The sequence below is a fragment of the Camponotus floridanus genome, unplaced genomic scaffold (assembly GCF_003227725.1).
Source record: "Camponotus floridanus strain SB8 unplaced genomic scaffold, Cflo_v7.5 scaffold101, whole genome shotgun sequence".
Classification (NCBI taxonomy): Eukaryota; Metazoa; Arthropoda; class Insecta; order Hymenoptera; family Formicidae; genus Camponotus; species Camponotus floridanus.
In genome coordinates, this window is record NW_020229217.1 from 347,569 (window position 1) to 366,762 (window position 19,194).

General features: G+C 35.9%; 1 protein-coding gene across 1 annotated transcript; it reads left to right on the top strand.

The window, feature by feature from the left end:
* The first annotated feature begins 13,482 nt into the window (after positions 1-13,482).
* On the top strand, positions 13,483-16,715 carry LOC112638397. The gene is made up of 2 exons (XM_025410040.1): positions 13,483-14,214; positions 14,748-16,715. The coding sequence occupies exons 1-2, from the start codon at positions 13,483-13,485 to the stop codon at positions 16,713-16,715; spliced, it is 2,700 nt and encodes an 899-aa protein (XP_025265825.1).
* Positions 16,716-19,194: the final 2,479 nt, after the last annotated feature.

A 19,194-nucleotide genomic window follows, 5' to 3' on the forward strand; every position in this document is an offset into this window, starting at 1 on the left:
TACTTCAAAATTAGGATGGATATGGCGTTGTTCAACAAAAACAACGAAAAAGAAAGGTACAAAATCTTGTCGTAAAAGCATAAATCCAACCGAAAATACATTTTTTGAAGGAACAAAGTGCAAAATTAGTTTACAGGACATCGTTGCAATTTTAATTTGTTTTGTTCTACAAATGAAAGTTACCGAAGTCATTCAAAATTTACGTTCATGGTGTCATCAACGTGGTGATAAAGAATTAAGCTGCGGAACTGTAGTGGATTATTATTCATATTGTCGTGAAATAGCCGAAATCATCAGCTCTCATCATGTTAAACCATTCGGTGGCAAAGATAAAACTGTACAAATTGATGAAACATTTTTAACAAAAAGAAAATACCATCGAGGCCGGCTTACAGAGCAAATGTCCATCGTTGTTTTGGGTATCTATTGTAAGGAAGATAAAACTGGCATTTTCTTTAAAGTAGATGGAAAAAGTAAACGCGATTTATGGCCATATATTAAGAAGTTCATTGATCCCAAAACTTCTAGAATTTGTACAGATAGTGCGAAACAATATCATGGTGTTGAAAACGTTATTTCATCTACTTGTACACATCATACTACGAATCATAGCATCGCAGAATTCGTAGCAGCGAATGATTCTACAAACACAATCAACGATCTAGAATGTCAAAATAGACTCCTAAAAAAAGCAATTGTTTCTCGAAAAAACACTGCAGCATTATATCAATATATGGCATTATATTATTACCGGAAAAATATATTAGAAAAAGAATATCAACATGACCATGGATCACAAATTATGCACTTTTTTGAAGACGTTGCTAGAGTTTATCCTGGTTGGATAAATGGAGAAAAAAAAGATATACTTACTTTGAAAAATCTTGAACCTTTTCCACAAGATATTAATAATATTGAAGATAATTTACTAAAATCATCTAAATATCAACATGAGCTACCAATTAATGAAGAGTTTAATTTTGAAGACAGTTCTGATGATGATGCTGATATTCCATCATTTGATTCATTATAATCAATAATAGTTACTACGTTACAATATTTTATTTCTATTCTAAAAAAATCATTATGTTAATAATTATTTAAACAAAACGTTATTTACTACAAATTAATAAATAAATTCATTTGTTTCATACATTTACAATAGTTTGATTTATAAGTAAAATTTCGCTCTTCCTCAAGAGTACGTACGTAACAATTTTCAATATCGTAAAAAAAAATCAACAACGTAAAAGTGAATTATTGTTGCATCTTATTTCAATATACAAAAGATACACAATGTCAAACGAAAACGTATATAGATTATATACAGCGTCATTAAGATTAATATTGTTTATTAATGATATGTATTGATCGTAGAATTTTTTAACTATTTTTCCCATGTTGTGCATTAAAAATACTATCAGAATTTGCTTTTACATTATGGCGCCAAAGATATCGGAATCTAACCAAGGGGCCCGCGACAGCCAAATTTTAATTTGAGGCCGTCGCGCGACAGGCGCCTAAATACCTCGCACCTCGCGAGGCGCCGGGATCGCTTGCGTGCCGCTACCTGATTGGCCGCGGGGCTGCGCACCCCTCTACGCGGTCATTGACGCAGCTATCGACCCCGGATAGAAAGATCCAGGGATCATTCTGGTGCGGACGCTCGATTATAGTAGTCGCGTTTTGAGAGTCGTTGTCGTTTTGTGCACGTTTTGTTGGTCGCCGTTGTTGAGACATCCCGAGAGGACGAGACCATCCCCTGCAGGGAGAACGTAGTATCGGTGAGGTTGCCCATCTTTTTATTGTGAGCCACATACGCGATTTGATCCGCCGGCCGGCCATTCTGCCGCCGTCGCCATTTTCGTGTTTCGCGACCGCTCAGGATCGAGCCAGCGAGATTTTGGTGAAGTTTCGAACGATCGGAGGCAAGCGACCGAGGAGGAGCGGACCATCGTATTGTAGGCATTAATTGATAAGGTAACGTTCGTCTCTCTCCGGATCTCGGGGTATTCATTACGCGTAGCTATTGACCGCCGAATATCGACCGCGTGCGCGAAGGATCGCGAAAAGCGTACGCCGCCCGTGTTGTCATGTCGTGTCGTTGTCGTGTCGTGTCGTTGCCGCGTGAAATATTCCCGTAAATTATCCCAGGGCGATTTTTGTGTCTGATTTCGTGGATGTCGTCGTCGATTGTTAAGAGTGCGTGTGAGCGTTTATTGTATTTTATCGTATTGTGTGCGTTAGAGTATTTGCGTCTTTGTCGCGCTTATTACGTCGTCGAATAGAGCGTAATAAATGGTAATTTGTGTCTGTCGAATTTGCCGCGGTGCGAAATAATCGCCAAAATACGACCGAGAGTAAAATCTGAGCTGCTTGTGCGGAAGAAAGAGGCGAAACGCCGGCAGAGAAAAATCTCCGGCCGCCGTCGGCTATCGAATATCGAAAATATCGTTCGCCTGTCGCATACGAGATCCGTCTTCGCAAAACTATTAGTTATTTCCGATCTCTGGTTAATTAGGCTGTCGAGCTATTAAGTTGTCGTTTAAACTTGCGAAACTTGGGAAATTGAAGAAAAGTGAAGAAAAGTCAGTAGCGATAAATCGTCGATTTGGTTGTCGAAATTACGATACCTTTTGAGTGAATATTATCCGCGAATATTTTCGTGCCGAAAATCCTTTGTCTTTCGAGAAATATCGTTCCGTCCCGCAGACTCCGGCCATAAAAACGGGCTCGGATAAACAACAGGAATGTGTTAGCGCTCTCGTTTTCGGTTGTCGATTTCAAGCGAACACTTGCTTTGAATAACGTCTTATTATTCGTGCCAAGATTAATTTGATTGTGTATTTCGCTTTAGTATTTTCTTGAATTTATTGTGAACCGTCGTTTTCAAACTGATCTGTTATTCAAGTTTATTTTTACATTTTTCTTTTATATTATTTCTCTATTAATAAATTTGTTATATTTCTTTGTTAAAATCGCATAATTTATTTGAGTGTTAGTTTCTCGTGGTTGTCGGTACCCGTTTTGTGTCTGTCGCATTTTGAATTAATAAAGTCTCGCATAATTGACTTTCTTCCAAAACCCTTCCCCTCTACCGTTAGGCGAGCTAGTCGGCCCGTGGCGAAGCAGGCTATTATTTTTCGCGTTCTTTGGAGTTTCGTGGAAAAACTGATGCGTGAAAGACCGCATCTGGCGCCCAACTTATCGAGATATCGAAACGGTCTCCGCTCCGCCGCGACTCGCGCGAGAACGTCCTCCATCCCTGTTCCTCAGAACGTGAGTATATTAATTTCGTTATTTTTTTTGACGGCGTTTTCGCTCCCCCGCGCACGCTCCCCTCCAACATCTCGAGGAGTGTGGCGAATCATTTAAATTGAATTGAAGAAACGTCGCAGTATATATATATTAATGCATAATTTTTTTTCATATTTTCTTTAAAACTTTTCATTAAAATTTAAATTAAAATTTAAATTCATTAGAAAAAATCAGCTTTTAAAGAAAAAGTGAAAAGAAAATTATGCGTCAATTTTGTCCAGGGGATCGATAATATAATTTCACGTGAAATTTTTCACTTTCCTTTTTTCACTTTTCACTTTTCATTTTTCACTTATCCAAATACCTGAAACTTTTCACGCATGGCGATTATGTACGCGGCTTGGATGCGCGGAAAGTAAAATTATTAACCATGGTTTCTAGGGAGTTAGTTATTATTTAGTACAGCACTGCACGATAAACAGTCATAACCATAAAATATACAAAATAACCTGCAACAGTAATATTATAATATAATTATAACAATTTATTTTTCACACATAGGGTCGTATATTTTCACATAGGTCAAACACCAGCTTTTAAAACCTGTACATTAAATATTTATAAAATATATATGATATATATAATATTTATAATATATAAAAAATTTATAATGTATATTTATTTATATATATTTACATTCTTATAAAATAAAATAGACAAACTACAATGAATTCAAAATACATAGAAACTATTTTTATTTAAATTATATAAATCATAATATTTTCGTAATTTACATTTATGCTTTCCTTTATAATTTCTTTCTTTTTAACGTTTTTTGCTAAAATATTTTTATTCACCGATATAAAGAAAGAAATAATGATTCTGGAATTTTAAAAGTATTGATGGAATCACATAATTGTCTTCTTTGTATTCTTAATAAAGAATAATGCTGAAAAAGGGCCAAAATTTGCCTGTAAGAGGATTGTATGAAATCGGTATATCTTTATGTTTTTGAACCTGCTGAACTTGAAAATGGAGCTTAAAATTGTCCAAATATCGGCGAAAATTGTGAAAATATGGAATTGTTAATTGCAAATTACATATTTTTTCTTAGAAACAACTATGTGTTTTCTTTACACCAATTGATTCCTCTCATTATTTTGTACATAAAAGTATGAAGGTAAGATAATCGAAAAATGAATGGTTTACTAGATATTTTATGGTTTATGTAAAATTAAGAAATTATTTCAAGCCTTATAACTCAAAAAGTACTTAATAAAAAGGTACTTAATTATAGTGTTTTGGAAAGCTCTCGAGATAAGCTACAAGAATATGCAATGAAAAATAGGGGGTTCCATTTAAGAAATTGAAGGTAATCTTTATGTGACCTTCAAATGACATCCAAGGTCAAATCTAAGGTCACCGTCGGATTGCCCGGGAAAAATCCTACAACTTTTGTCTAGGTCATTTTCCTCCGTGATGCGTATTTTTCAAATTATCCAGCCGTCCCGGAACTTTTGACACAGGCTGTATACGGATGTCCCCCCTTGCGTCTGCGCAAGAATTCTGTACATACTTTTCAGAACCATGTACTTCGGTGGAGTTAGCAGTCTAGTGTATATATTGATGTCTGTGGTTAGCAGTTTAGTGTATATTGATGTCTGTGTCGCGAACACTACTTCTAGGGAATAAAAAGTCTAGTAGCACAGTATATACGAGAGTAGAGTAGCGCAAATCTGGCAATTTCAGCGTGGGTAAAAATGAACTGCACATGCGCGCACTTGGTAGTTAACCAATCAGTGCCCTTCTGTCTCGCTTTTTCTCTCTCTTTGTCTCTTTTTCTCTTTTTCTAACCTATTAGGCCGGGTCTAAAATAGGCAATTTAAGCCTCAAGCTTTAAGAGATTGACCAATCACAGTCAAGTATGAAGAGAATACTCGACTGTGATTGGTCAATTTCTTAAGGCTTAGGGGCTTAAATTACTTATTGTAGATCGGGACTTATACACACACTATACAGGGCGAGACATCTGACATCGGAACATACTGGATACACTATACTGGATTACTCATTTGAAATATACAATTTCAGATCAGTCACCCAGTATAGTTATATTCCGATGTTAGATGTCTCGTCCTGTATAGTGTGTGTATAATAGGTTGGAAAGAGAGACAAAGAGAGAGCAAGCGAGACAGAAGGTCACTGCCGTAATTGGTTACCTATCAAGTCCGCGCAAGTGCAGTTCATTTTTATCCACTAACATCAAAAGTGTCGACAGAGTTGCGCTACTGTATATACTGTGCTAGTAGTTCGTGTAAAATCATCAAATCTAATGACTCTGATAGCGCAGGCGCAGCCAATTTCAACTTTTTGAGGACTATTCCATACGACAGTTCCTACGGATCTTTTGGTTAGTTGAATTTATTAACTCTTGCCACGCCGCAGATTTTAATTTATTGATTTCTATGCGCGGCTCTTTCCTTTTTAACTTGTAGTGTTCACCAAGTTCATCAATTAGATGAGGCGTTTTCTTCTTTTAGGGCCGCTTCGACCAAACTCCGATTAACTCAATCGTTGATTAAAGGATTGCCAACATGACAAAATAATTCAGTGTGATCAATTGTATTTCTGACAATATACTGTATTTCTACAATTATATTGGCTTCTCTCTGTATATTCTTAGAAATACAATTGGTCACACTGAATTATTTTGTCATGTTGGCAACCCTTTAATCAACGATTGAGTTAATCGGAGTTTGATCAAAGCGGCCCTTAGCCCTCTGTCAATCCCTGCGCGATCAAATGCAGTTATGGTATAATTCGGCGACGTTATTATCTCAATAAGCCTGCCTCCATAGTTTCACAGGATCTATTCTTGGCGCAGCAGTATCACAAGCTTCCTTCATAATCCTATTAAGCTTAGCAACTATCTGATTCAAGTTTAGGTCCATATCGTCTAAATCTTTCTCGCGCCACGACAGGGCTGTCAGGAAGAAATCTTTATTAAATTTCTTTCTATATATAATATTCCATTTGCGCGCTTTAATCTTAGTCGGTGGTGGTCGGCACCGTCTCGTATCCAATGTAAATGATATGTAACAATGATCGGAGAGGGATTCCGATTCCTCTATTACATGCCAATTTCTAATAAAAGGCACTAGATCCGCCTAGACGTCCACAGGTCACGTCCACAATTGACGATCCCTGTGATCGGACATAGGTCGGCGTGTCTCCTATATTAAAGATCCGAATGTTCCTCTCCGCTATTTAACTAGCAAGTAAAAAGTCTCTACTATCCGTGAAACGTGAGAGCGGGATCCGTTAGCGCACGGTGCGATAGCGCACGAACCCGATAGCACACGAAAAATTGAACACAATTCCCGAATAGCCCACGTCCCGATAGCGCACCAAATACAACTTTGCATGCGAAGACATACACACACGGTGGGAGTGCAAGGAGACCTTCGCCCCCCCCCTCCCGCACCCACCCCGTCTCCTCGCTTCGCGTGCAAAGTTGTACTTGGTGCAAAGTTGATGCGCTATCGGGACGTGAGCTATCGAGACGTGGGCTATCAAAAATTGTGTTCAATTTTTCGTGTGCTATCGGGTTCGTGGGCTATCGCACCGTGTGCTAACGGGACCTTCTCGAAACGTGAGCCCTACAAGAGGGAGATATAATCTAACCCAAACCTATTCTGATTTAAACCAAATTTTAAGTCAGAAATAAGTTTGGGTCAGGTTATACCTTCCGGAAATAGAGTGCTCCTAGGGAGGACAGAACCTACTGTAGCCACGCATATACTTTGCAAGATAAAACGAAGTTCACATAGGTTTGCAAGTTTTCACGCAAAACAAGGTTCATCTTAAATCAAATTATAGTTTTAAATCAGAAATAGATTTGGGTTAGGTTATATCTTCCGGAACTCACTGCATCCATGCATATACATTTCAATTTGGCATACATTATATCTATAACACTTATTTTGTTAATAACTTTTTAATAAATAACAAGCAACAACCAAAATCTTTTCAAAATGTCATTTAAGGCAGTGACATTGACAACATATTTCAAGGTCAAGATCATTGGGGCTGGGCTCTCTATTCAGTACATTTACCAAAGTTATATTATAATTATATAATATAATTATTCTTTATATATAATTAGAACGTTAAACATAAAAAATGTAGAATTACTTTGCATTGATAAAAAAAAATTTACAATTTCTCCATAAAAATTTATTTTGTTACAGTTTACAACATTCCTAACTTCAAAATATTCCGTAAATTTCGTCATCAAAGTTTTATCTTTTGCATTTGGTTTTATTTGCATAACAATAAAATATCATTCGTTTTGCATTAATAATGAAACTGTAAGTTGATGATCTATTTCCATTTGTTTGAATATAAATGCTGCTTATGTATAGGATGATCCTGAATAAACAAGTTTGTCCTTAAAATATCAAATTTCTGAATGAATTCGACGACGATCTTTCCTCTTGCAAAATTTTGCCCGGAGCTTAGTTTTTAAACTATAAAGGAAAATAGTTTACTAATTATGGAATGAGTAGAAGAGGTAGGCAGGGACGGCGTGATTATATTCCGTCCGATATAGGATTACATGGAACGCTCGCCACGATCAGTTGATCACTATACGCGATGAGTGTAGCAATCAGTGTGTGCGTGTACGCGCGCGCGCGCGTGTGTGTGTGTGTGTAATGTGCACGCATACAGGGTTAGGAAAAAGTGTGGATACCCCCAAAAATTTTGGAAATAAAGGGTTATGAAGGAAAACTTCAAATACAAAAGTTGTAGGATATCAAACGGAGCATCTCATGGTAACCTTAACTTTGACCTTGACAGCGACCTTGAGGACTGTTTCAAGGTCAAGTTGTTTTTTTCAAATAGGAACCCCCATTTTTTATTGCAAAAATAAAAAGGGGGAGAAATTTGCTATCCAACGGTATAAGTAACATAGGGAACCAAATATTATCTGGAGGTCATTTGAAGGTCAAATGATGCTTTTCCCGAGAAATTGTAAAAGATTAGTATAATTCAGAAAGGATTTATGGAGGAAAACTACAAATAACAAAAATTGTAGGAAATCAAACAGAGCATCTCATGTGACTTTGAAGGTTAACTAATTTCAAGGTTAACTTATTATTTTCATTGATTTGATCCGGTTTCAAGGTTAACTTATCATTTTCATTGGTTTGATCCGAAGATAAGATGAAATCCAGCCAATCAAGGCAAGACGTAAGTGCGACCTGGCCAATCAAAAAAAGGGTGATCTTCGTTTCGACTTTGGAATCACTTTCAAGTCATTTCAAGGTTCTATCGCTAAGTTTCCGAATTATTGGCTGATCTTTTACAATTTCTCGGGAAAAGCATCATTGGACCTTCAAATGACATTCAGATAATAATTCAGATAATATTTGGCTCCCTATGTTACTTATAGCGTTGGATAGCAAATTTCTTCCGCTTTTTATTTTTGCAATAAAAAATGGGGGTTCTTATTTGGAAAAAACAACTTGACCTTGAAACAACCCTCAAGGTCGCTGTCAAGGTCAAAGTCAAAGTTACCATGAGATGCTCCGTTTGATATCCTACAACTTTTGTATTTGAAATTTTCCTCCATAACTCTTAGTTTCTAAAATTTTCGGAGGTATCCAGACTTTTTCCTAACCCTGTATATGCATATGCACGTTAATTCTCCCTCCCTCTCTCTCTCTCTCTCTCTCACTCATTCACTCACTTATTTATTATTTATTCTTACACTGTAGAGATTCATATTGTTAATAAATGATTATTACACATGTAATACATTGTTGATAACAATGAGACCTAATACACACTCATACACTCTGACACATCGTGTTAGACGAAGACGAAGTTTTTTTCTTTTCTTCTATCGTTTCTTCATATCTACTTACGAATTTATTCACGCACTTAATCATTCATGATCGATAAACATTTACTAACGATTTATAAACGAATTTATAAACGATTAATGCACTCAATTACTAACCACACATTGGAGATTTAAATTGAGGAGCTCGAGTGCGGAGACGTGTGATGTGTGAGTGCTGAGGTTGTTGGCTGTTTTGAGACGGAAGGAGCTGGTCAAGGTCAGTGGGAAGTGCGGAGAAGCGAAAGCGATAGCCGAGAGTCAGGGAGGGGAGTGGCGAGTCGGTGAGAGTGTGGAGTGCGGAGGAAAGGAAAAGGTTGGAAGGTGAAATGAAAAAAGCAAGGTTAGAATAACTGCGAGGCAGCTAAGGAAACTTTGAGGCGAGTACACAACAAAAGCGTGTACACAACGCGAGGATCACAATCCTAAGACGGGCACACAAAGACAGACTAGACCTTAAAGTCCATTTGAAATCCTAACAGACTAGTGAATTAACGACGCATGGAACCGGCAGAGGGCAGTACGGAAGATTTGGACAGCACAATAATTGAGGTTGACAACAAGATAAAGAAGAGAGGCAGGCCAAAGGATATATTGAATAGGAGTAGGAGTAGCTCGGTAACGAGCAGAGATAGCAGCACTGGTAGAAGTGGAAACGAAAGCGGAAGTGAGGGAAATAATCGAATAACAACTTGGCTTAAGAAGAAAATCTCGGAGGAAGAAAAGAAGAAAAGGAAAGCAGAAAGTCCTGAACACAGAGGAAAAGAACCAAAAAAGAAGAACGAAGAACAAATGGAAGAAAACATGAGTATGGGCAAACAGGAGGATATAACGTTTAAAATGTTTAAAGAAATAAAGGATAAATTAGATTCAAGAGACGAAGAGGATAGAGGGAGATGAAAAAGCTTGGAACAAAAACTAGAGAAAATAGAGGAAAATAACAAAGTAATGAAAAAAATGATGAGAGATCTAGAAGCAGAGACAAACAAGAAACTAGAGAAAATGAGTAAAGAAATTGATGATATAAAAAGAGAGAGAGGGAAAAATGAAGATATAAATGAAATCAAAGTAAGCAAACTGGAGGAAGCGGTAAAAAAAATGCAAAGTGAAATAAAAGAAAAATCTCATAGCAATAGGCGAGAATATGATAGTGGAAAAGACATAAAAGAGAATGAAAAAATGAAGAAAGAATTGGAGTGGATTGTAGAGGAGGCAGAGAGAGAAAGAAGAAAGAAGAATGTAATAATCAAGGGATTAGAGATACAAGATAAGGAGGAACTAATAGGATGGCTCGCTCAAAAACTGGAAATAAAGGTAGAGATAAGGAAAATATGGAAAATAAGGAACGCAGAAAAAACTATAGGAATTCAACTGGTAAGCAAAGAGCAAAAGTTTGAAATAATGAAAAGAAAAAACAAGCTAAGAGGAGAAAAGGACAAAATCTATATAAATGATGACGCTACATGGAAGGAGAGACAAAACAAAAGAGAGGTGATCAAAAAGAGAAGAGAACTGGAGCTGAATGGCACGAAGTGTGACATAGGACATAATAAGATTATTACGGATAAAGAGGTTTTCTACTAGAACGAGAAAGTAGAAAAGTGGTTTCGGAAAGGAAAGAGAGAAGCAAACATACAAAGAACTTAATAGAAAAAGAGAAAGAACATCAAGACCTGACAAAAAGAAAATAAGAGAGGAGGAAAAGAAAAACATAGAAATAATTTTCTGGAACGTTGCAGGTCTTACAAGTCTAGAAGAGGACGATTGGGAACAACTGAGAAAATCTGATCTAATAAACTTTTCAGAAACATGGATCGAAAAAGAGGACAAAATAATGGATTATAAGATGAAAAACTACGAATATATACAAATAAAGGCAAGAAGAGAAAAAAAGAGAGGAAGACCAAAAGGAGGCTTGGCGATGGCGCACAGGAAAAATTTAATAGCAAAAAAGTTAAAAATGGAGAAAGTGACAGACGAAGTAATGAAAATGGAAATCGATACAGGAAATGAAGTCATAATAGTAATAAGTACTTATATGAGAGAAAACAGGAAGGAAAATTACGAGAAAATATCCGAGATTATAGAAGAAAACAAAGACAGATATATTATAATAGGAGGAGACTTCAATGCGAGGACAGCAGAAAAAGGAGGAAGAATTGAAGACGACACTGCCGAAGAAAGTAGAACATCAGAAGACAAAGTAATAAATGAGGAGGGCAGAGTACTTATAAAATGGTTGGAAGAAAATGGCTTGTACATAATAAATGGGAATGTCCAAGGAGAGGAAAAAGGCAGTATGACTTATATCGGAGCGGTAGGAAGATCGGTAATTGATTACGTGATTACAAATCGAAAAGGAGAGGAAAGGATAGAAGAAATGGAAGTGGTAGAGGGAGTAGCGTCAGACCATCTAATGATTAAAGTAAGCTTAAGAATTGGAATGGAAAGAGAAGAAGAAATGGAAAAAGAGAAAGAGATAATCAAATGGACAGACAATGAGATAGAAGAATATATGGAAAGACTTAAAAAAATAGGAAGCGTATTCGAATGGAAGGACTTAAGAAGAAAAATAAGAAACTCAATTCCAATAAAAAAAATAAATTAAAAAACTTCAAAGTCACCAGCAAATAAATAAACAGAGTAGTTAAGATTGACCAAAACTGGCAATTTTAATTCGAGATCACAGTTTCACAACGTTTCGACCATAGGTTTTGGCCCTTTTCAAGTGAACTACAAAAAATAATTACAATATTACAAAAATAAATTAATTGATTTTTAAATAACGAGCAAAAGGTTACATACAAACAGTAATTTGATTAAGAGTTATATCGTGAAAAATAATCACTTCGTCACCAATATCATGTCAACCTGTCCTCACCAACACAAAGAGAAAGACTAAACAACCTTTATTATTTGGATCAATAATAAAAGGAAGATCTGCACTGCCAATCAACAACTCATTTTCTTACTTCGATGCAGGAGATATGACTTAATTCCGTCACACATTAGCAAGTTAAAGATTAACATCAAGTTTTGTAGCAGTCGCGTTAATCGCATTTTTGAGAAAACCAAGACGAGATATCGTTATACATTATTGAATCTTGAAATTAAGGATCTTAATTGTAATCTAAAATATTTGCGCGCTAAAGTTGGAAGGATTGAAAGTGGTCTGGAATGTCTGCCACGTGATCTGTTAAAAAAATTTTGTGATTTTAATGAACGTAAGTTTTCAATAATCACTAATAGATTAAAATCTAATCTAAAAAATTTAGAAATTTGACAGCCAAGTATGACACATCTTTGAATCCTTTTAACAATATTGACAAAACCGGATGGTTGATTAACATCAGTAATAAGAACATTCCTGATCGAGTGTCTGAACTTTTGAGTCTTGGTGACAATTTTGGATTACCGCTACTCCAGTCTCACGCGAAAGATCGTGTTAGCGTTGTTCTTGAGACCTTAAAGAACTTGGAAACCAATTATAACCGCATCCCTGCTACCGTCATTGCAAGTACTAGAAATTCTGTCGCTAATTCTCTCAATAGATTTCTTTGTGAAAAAAGGCATGTCAACTATATAGACAGATATGTTCTAGGAAGCCTCTCTCTTTGCAAACAATTCTTACACAACAACGACGATCTGTTTGTCACCAGGGCTGATAAGGGTCAGGTCACGGTGGTAATGAATAAGACAGATTATGTGGAAAAAATGGAGGCACTTCTGAATGATCAATCCACTTATAGAAAACTGAATAAGGATCCGATCAGAAAATTAACTGGTAAAATCAACACTATGGTGAAATCTTGGCGTAGCAATGATCTTATAAATGAGTCTACATATAAAAAATTGAACTCTACGAATGGTAATTTACCACGGTGTTATGGTTTACCAAAAATTCACAAGTCTGGTTTTCCAATGCGAATTATTGTGTCATCGATCGGCAGTCCCGTATACAACGTCGCGCAATACATCCATGACATATTGAAGATTTCGATCTTGGAACCTAAATCTCACATCAAGGATGGTTGGACGTTTGCTAATTATTTAAAAGGCAAAATTATTAGAGATGACGAAATAATGATTTCTCTCGATGTCACTGCGTTGTTCACGAATATTCCCAAGGATTTGGTTGTGAGTGCTGTCACTAAACGTTGGAATCACATCGCTCCTAATACGAAATTTAACTTATCACAGTTTTTACACGTGATTGAAATGATTTTAGATTCTACTAGTTTTACATTCAACGGACAGTTTTACGAACAGATTTTTGGTAGTCCTATGGGTTCTCCTCACCTATCTTGGCTGATATCGTGATGGATGATTTGGAAACACATTGTTTGAGTCTGCTGGATTTCAATGTGCCGGTTTATTACAGATATGTTGATGGCATTTTCACCATTGTTCCACGGTCTAAAGTGGAAATGATAAAATCGACTTTTAATAATTATCATCAACGCTTGGCTTTTACGCATGAAATTGAATGCGATTCTCGTATCAGCTTTCTCGACACGGTTGTTATTCGATCTGATGGTTGTCTTCTAACCGATTGGTTTAGGAAACCCACTTGTTCCAACAGATTTATTAATTTTCATTCTAAACATCCGTTGAAATACAAATTGAACACTATTTACAGTCTTGTTGACCGCGCTATACTATTGGCTGATTCTCAATTCCATGCGAAGAACATTGATACTGTCAAGTGGATTCTTTCCAACAATTGTTTTCCGAGCCAAATCATTAACCGTTATGTGCAAAAAAGACTACAATTCTTGAAACATCGTGATAATGTTAATATTGATAATGGATGTGACAATGCAGTGGCATCTTCGTACATTTCTTTGCCATTCGTTGATGGCCTGGGTGAAGAATTTGATCACTTTTTTAAAAAAATAGGCCTAAATGTGGTTTATAATGTTCCTAAAAAACTCAATGTACTGATCAAACGCGGTAAAGATAAGCTGCCTACGAACAACATGACGGAAGTAGTGTACAAATTAGATTGCAAAAATTGCAATAAGTCATATATTGGCCAAACAAAAAGACATGTATGCACCCGTATAAAAGAACATCGTAACAACATTAAAGCGCACGAAAGTAATTTTTCCGTTATTAGCAAACATAAAGTTGATTTTAATCATGACTTCGATTGGTCCTCACCGGTTATTTTACATAGCGAGAAACACGTGAGAAAGAGAGAATTTGCTGAAATGTTTTATATAAAAAAGTTTGACAACACGATTAATTTACAAAAGGACACCGATAATTTAAACGATATTTATGAGAAAATAATAAAGGTTGTTTAGTCTTTCTCTTTGTGTTGGTGAGGACAGGTTGACATGATATTGGTGACGAAGTGATTATTTTTCACGATATAACTCTTAATCAAATTACTGTTTGTATGTAACCTTTTGCTCGTTATTTAAAAATCAATTAATTTATTTTTGTAATATTGTAATTATTTTTTGTAGTTCACTTGAAAAGGGCCAAAACCTATGGTCGAAACGTTGTGAAACTGTGATCTCGAATTAAAATTGCCAGTTTTGGTCAACCTTAACTACTCTGTTTAAAAAAAATAAAGGTTAAAGAGAGACCAGATGAAAAAAGATGGTGGGACGAGGAATGCCACTTTGCCAAGAAGGAACTGAAGGATGCTAAGAGAGGATACAGAGAAGATGAGACCAAAAAAGATCAGTACTTGGTCTACAGGAAAAAGTATAGAAACTTATTGGAAAAGAAGAAAACAAATTATAAAGAGAGAGAATGGATTGAAGCGAAGAATGATAAGTCAGGAAAGAAATTCTGGGAGATAATAAACAGACAAAGGAAAAGAAGAACGAAGATGAGTGACAAGATCAAATTAAATGAATGGAAAGAGCACTTTCAAGTCCAAATGGAGGGAACAATAGAAAAAGAAGTTGTAGAAACAGACAGGATAGCAAATCAAGAAAATGAAATAAGTTTAAAGGAAATGAGGGATGTGATCAAAAGATTGAAGAAAAGGAAGGCAGCAGGAGAGGACAAAATACCAAATGAAGCATGGCTATATGGGGAGGAGGAGATAGTAGAAGAATTTCACAAGATAATAAACAAGATTTGGAACGGAGAGCAGAAACTACCAGAAGAATGGAAAATAGGCATAGTAACACCCATACATAAAAAAGGAGACATACATGACGTAAAGAACTATAGAGGAATAACGCTAATGGACACAGGATATAAAATCTATGCAGAGATAATCAGGAAGAGGTTGGAGAAGGAAATGGAAGAAGGGGAAATAATGGGAGAGACACAAACTAGATATAGAATAGGAAAAGGAACTTTAGAAGCTATATATATTGTGAAGACGGCCATGGAAGAGGAAACGAAGAAAGAAAAGGGAGAAATCTACCTATTCTTCGCAGATATGAAAGGAGCTTTTGATAAAATAAGAAGAGAAAAATTATGGGAACTAATGGAGAAAGATGAAATCAGTAGTAAATTGAGAGATAGAATAAAGGAGATATATAACGGAACGGCTTTTAAAATAAGGATAGATGAAAAATTATCAGAAGAAATAAACACGGAAAAAGGAGTGAGGCAGGGATGTCCGCTCAGTACAGCATTGTTTAACTTAGCTTTTGCAGATTTGGAAAGCACTATGAGAAGTGTACAGTTAGGAGGAATAGTGATAGGAAGGAAGAAGGTTTGGACAGTCTCGTATGCGGATGACGTGGTGTTGCTAGCAAACAACGAAGGAGGAATAAAAGAAATGATTAAAAATTTCAGGAAATACATACAGGACAGAGGATTGAAACTGAATATAGATAAATCTAAAATCATGAGAGGAAGAAAAGCAGGAGGAAGGAAGAGAAACATAACATTCACATGGGAAGGAAAAGATATTGAGGAGGTGAAGGAATTCAACTATCTAGGATACACTTTACAAAGAAACAACGGAAATGAAGCACATATAAAGAATATAAGGAAGAAAGCAATGGCCGTTCTAGGAAAAGTATGGAGTATAGGAGAAAGAAACTTCAAGGATAACTGGAAAAAAAGAATGTACTTGTTTGAAGTCTTGGTGGAGAGTATTATGATGTATGGCGTGGAGATATGGGGCTGGAAAGAGTATAAGGAAATTGAAGGTTTACAAGATAAATATATAAAATGGACACTAAAACTGGACAGAACGACACCTAGCCACATGCTTCACTTGGAAACAAAAAGAAATAAAATTGCAACCAAATCAGGAATAAGAGCGGTAAAATACGAGGAAAAAATAATGAAAAGCGAAGGAAATGAACTGATTAAAGAGTGCATTAGAGTAAAGAATAAATTTAGCACAGAAATGAGAATAAACAGGAAAAGAGAAACATGTGAAAGATGGAAAACCGCAAGGAAAAAATATCTTGAAGAAAAAGGATGGTCGATAGATTATTATGATCTTGAAATGAAAAATGGAAGTGGAATTTGGATTAGGTTGGAAGACATCGGTGAATGTATGGAAAGACAGATATGGAGTGAGAAGCTAGAAAGATCAAAATTGCGAAGGAATATAAAAACTTAGTACCAGAAGCCATGGAGAAACCAGAATATCTAAGTAAAGAAAATAATCGGAAAGGAGCTTTGGAAATGGAAGCAAGATTTAGATTAGGCACTGAAACGAGGGCAAACAAGTATTGGGAAGCGGAGGAGAATAGAAGGTGCAGACTATGCGGAAAAGAAGAAGAGACGCTTCAACATGTTTTCGAAACATGCGATATGACTGGAGAAAAACATGAAAGTTGGAGGCAACAGATAAATGGAGCACGAGCTTTGACAAGAATGTGGAGTATAGCAAGGAGGAGGAACAGAGAGGAGGAAGAATTTACATATCAGGTGGGAGAGAGGATGAGGAGAGGCTAAATGGGGAAACAAATGTTGTACAAGGAACCTTATGTGGCGCACGCACCAACACAAATACTTATGGAACAAGTGTATATAAAATGTATATAACTCAAATGTTAATAAACGCAATTATTATTATTATTATTATTATTATACTAACCACACATTCGTTATAAATTAATTATGAAAACGACTTACAAGAAAAAAAATGTGTTAACAATGTATGGCGTACATTACTCGATGCGAAAACTGCGCGGCGCGACCGTTGACAACAAGCAAGTTAGGTACTAGCACCTAAGACATAGTAAATTCGTAAGTAGATACGAAGAATAAAAAACTTCGCTTTCGTCTAACACGGTGTGTCAGAGTGTATGTGTGTGTATTAATAATGTCTCATTGTTATCAACAATGTGTTACATGTGTAACAATCATTTATTAGCAATATGAATCTCTACAAGGTAAGAATATATAATAAGTGAGAGAGAGAGAGAGAGAGAGAGAGAGAGAGAGAATTAACGTGCATGTGTGTATATGCGTGCACATTCTCACACATACATACACACACACTGATTGCTACACTCATCGCGTAGGGTCGTTCTACAATGAGTCGTAAGTCGTAAGTCGTAGGCAAATTGACCAACCATAGTCGATTATTTCAAAAATAATCAATCATGATTGGTCAATTTGCTTATGACTTACGACTTACGATTCATTATAGAACAGGCCGTATAGCAATCAGCTGATCGCGGCAACTGCCCCATGTAATTGCCTATATCGGACGGTGAATCGCACCGTTCTTACCTATCTCTTGTATTCGTTCCGTAATTAGTAAACTATTTTTCTTTATAGTTTAAAAACTAAACTCTGGACAAAATTTTGCAAGAGAAAAAATTGTCTTAGAATTCATTCAAGAATTTGATATTTTAAAGACAAATGTTTATTCAGAATCATCCTGTATAACATCTCACATCCATCAATATTTTCGAGCATAATTCCCATAATTTTGGTGGTATAATGTAAAAGAAAATTCCAATAGTATTTTTAGCAGAGAATATTGCAAAAATATTTTAAAAATTAAACGACCAATAAATACTATTAATAAACAATAGATATCTAATAAAATTCATTCTATATATAATCTTGATCCCTGTTAAGAGTGAACTTTGTTCCGTCTTACAAAATACATGCGTGAATACAATGGATTTGCCTTTCTACGGAAGGGCTCTATTTTCGGAAGATATAATCTAAATAGGTATATAAGGCGGGTTCTAATCCAGGTCCTCTCAGGGGGGGTTGAGGCGCGAGGGGGATTACGGAGACGCGGGGGAATGACGTCACGCGGGACGGAGGGAATTTCGGAGGCGGCGCGTGTTAGATGTTTTATCGCAATATTATATAACATGCCCGGTTGATAAACAGTATTGCATACGAATATGTTCGGTTTATAAACAATATAAACAGCAGCATTTCTTTGAAAGACAAAGCGTGCGAAAGAGAACGATAAGTTCTTACAACTAGCGCGAGAAAGAGAGATAGTGCAAGGGATGGGAGCGTAAGGAGAGGCACGTAAGTAATCACATTCTTTTTTAAATTAAAATATAAGTTTATTAAAATGTGTATGTACATTTGTGTGTGTGTGCGCGTGTGTGTACTTAAAATTAAGAATAATAATAAAAAGTATAATAATCTAATATAAAATATAAAAGTAAGTAAAATGTAATATAGGGGGAGGGGGTGATGCACCGGGCTAACGGGGAGGCAGCTCCTGCAACAGGAAAAAGACACATTTGAATAGTTTTTAATAATTTATTTTAAAACTTTTGATGTATTATAAATTAAAAGTTATTTACAATATTATCCATATATTTTCCATTCATCATTATACAATACGCACAATTTATATTTTGATACAGGTTTGGATGCATATATCTGTTTATCCTCTCGTCGACTATTCATATCATCGCGTAAACTCTAAAATCAAACATAATAATTGTAAATATTTTAAATTTATTACACATCGACAAAAATATTTTACCTTCAACGTTTGCAATTTTTGCCGTAGCATATTCTCATGTTCATCTTCTTCCAGTTTTTCAAAATCTTTTATTAATTCCAGTTTTTCACGCAGTTTGTTTCCAATACATTTTACTTTAGAATGA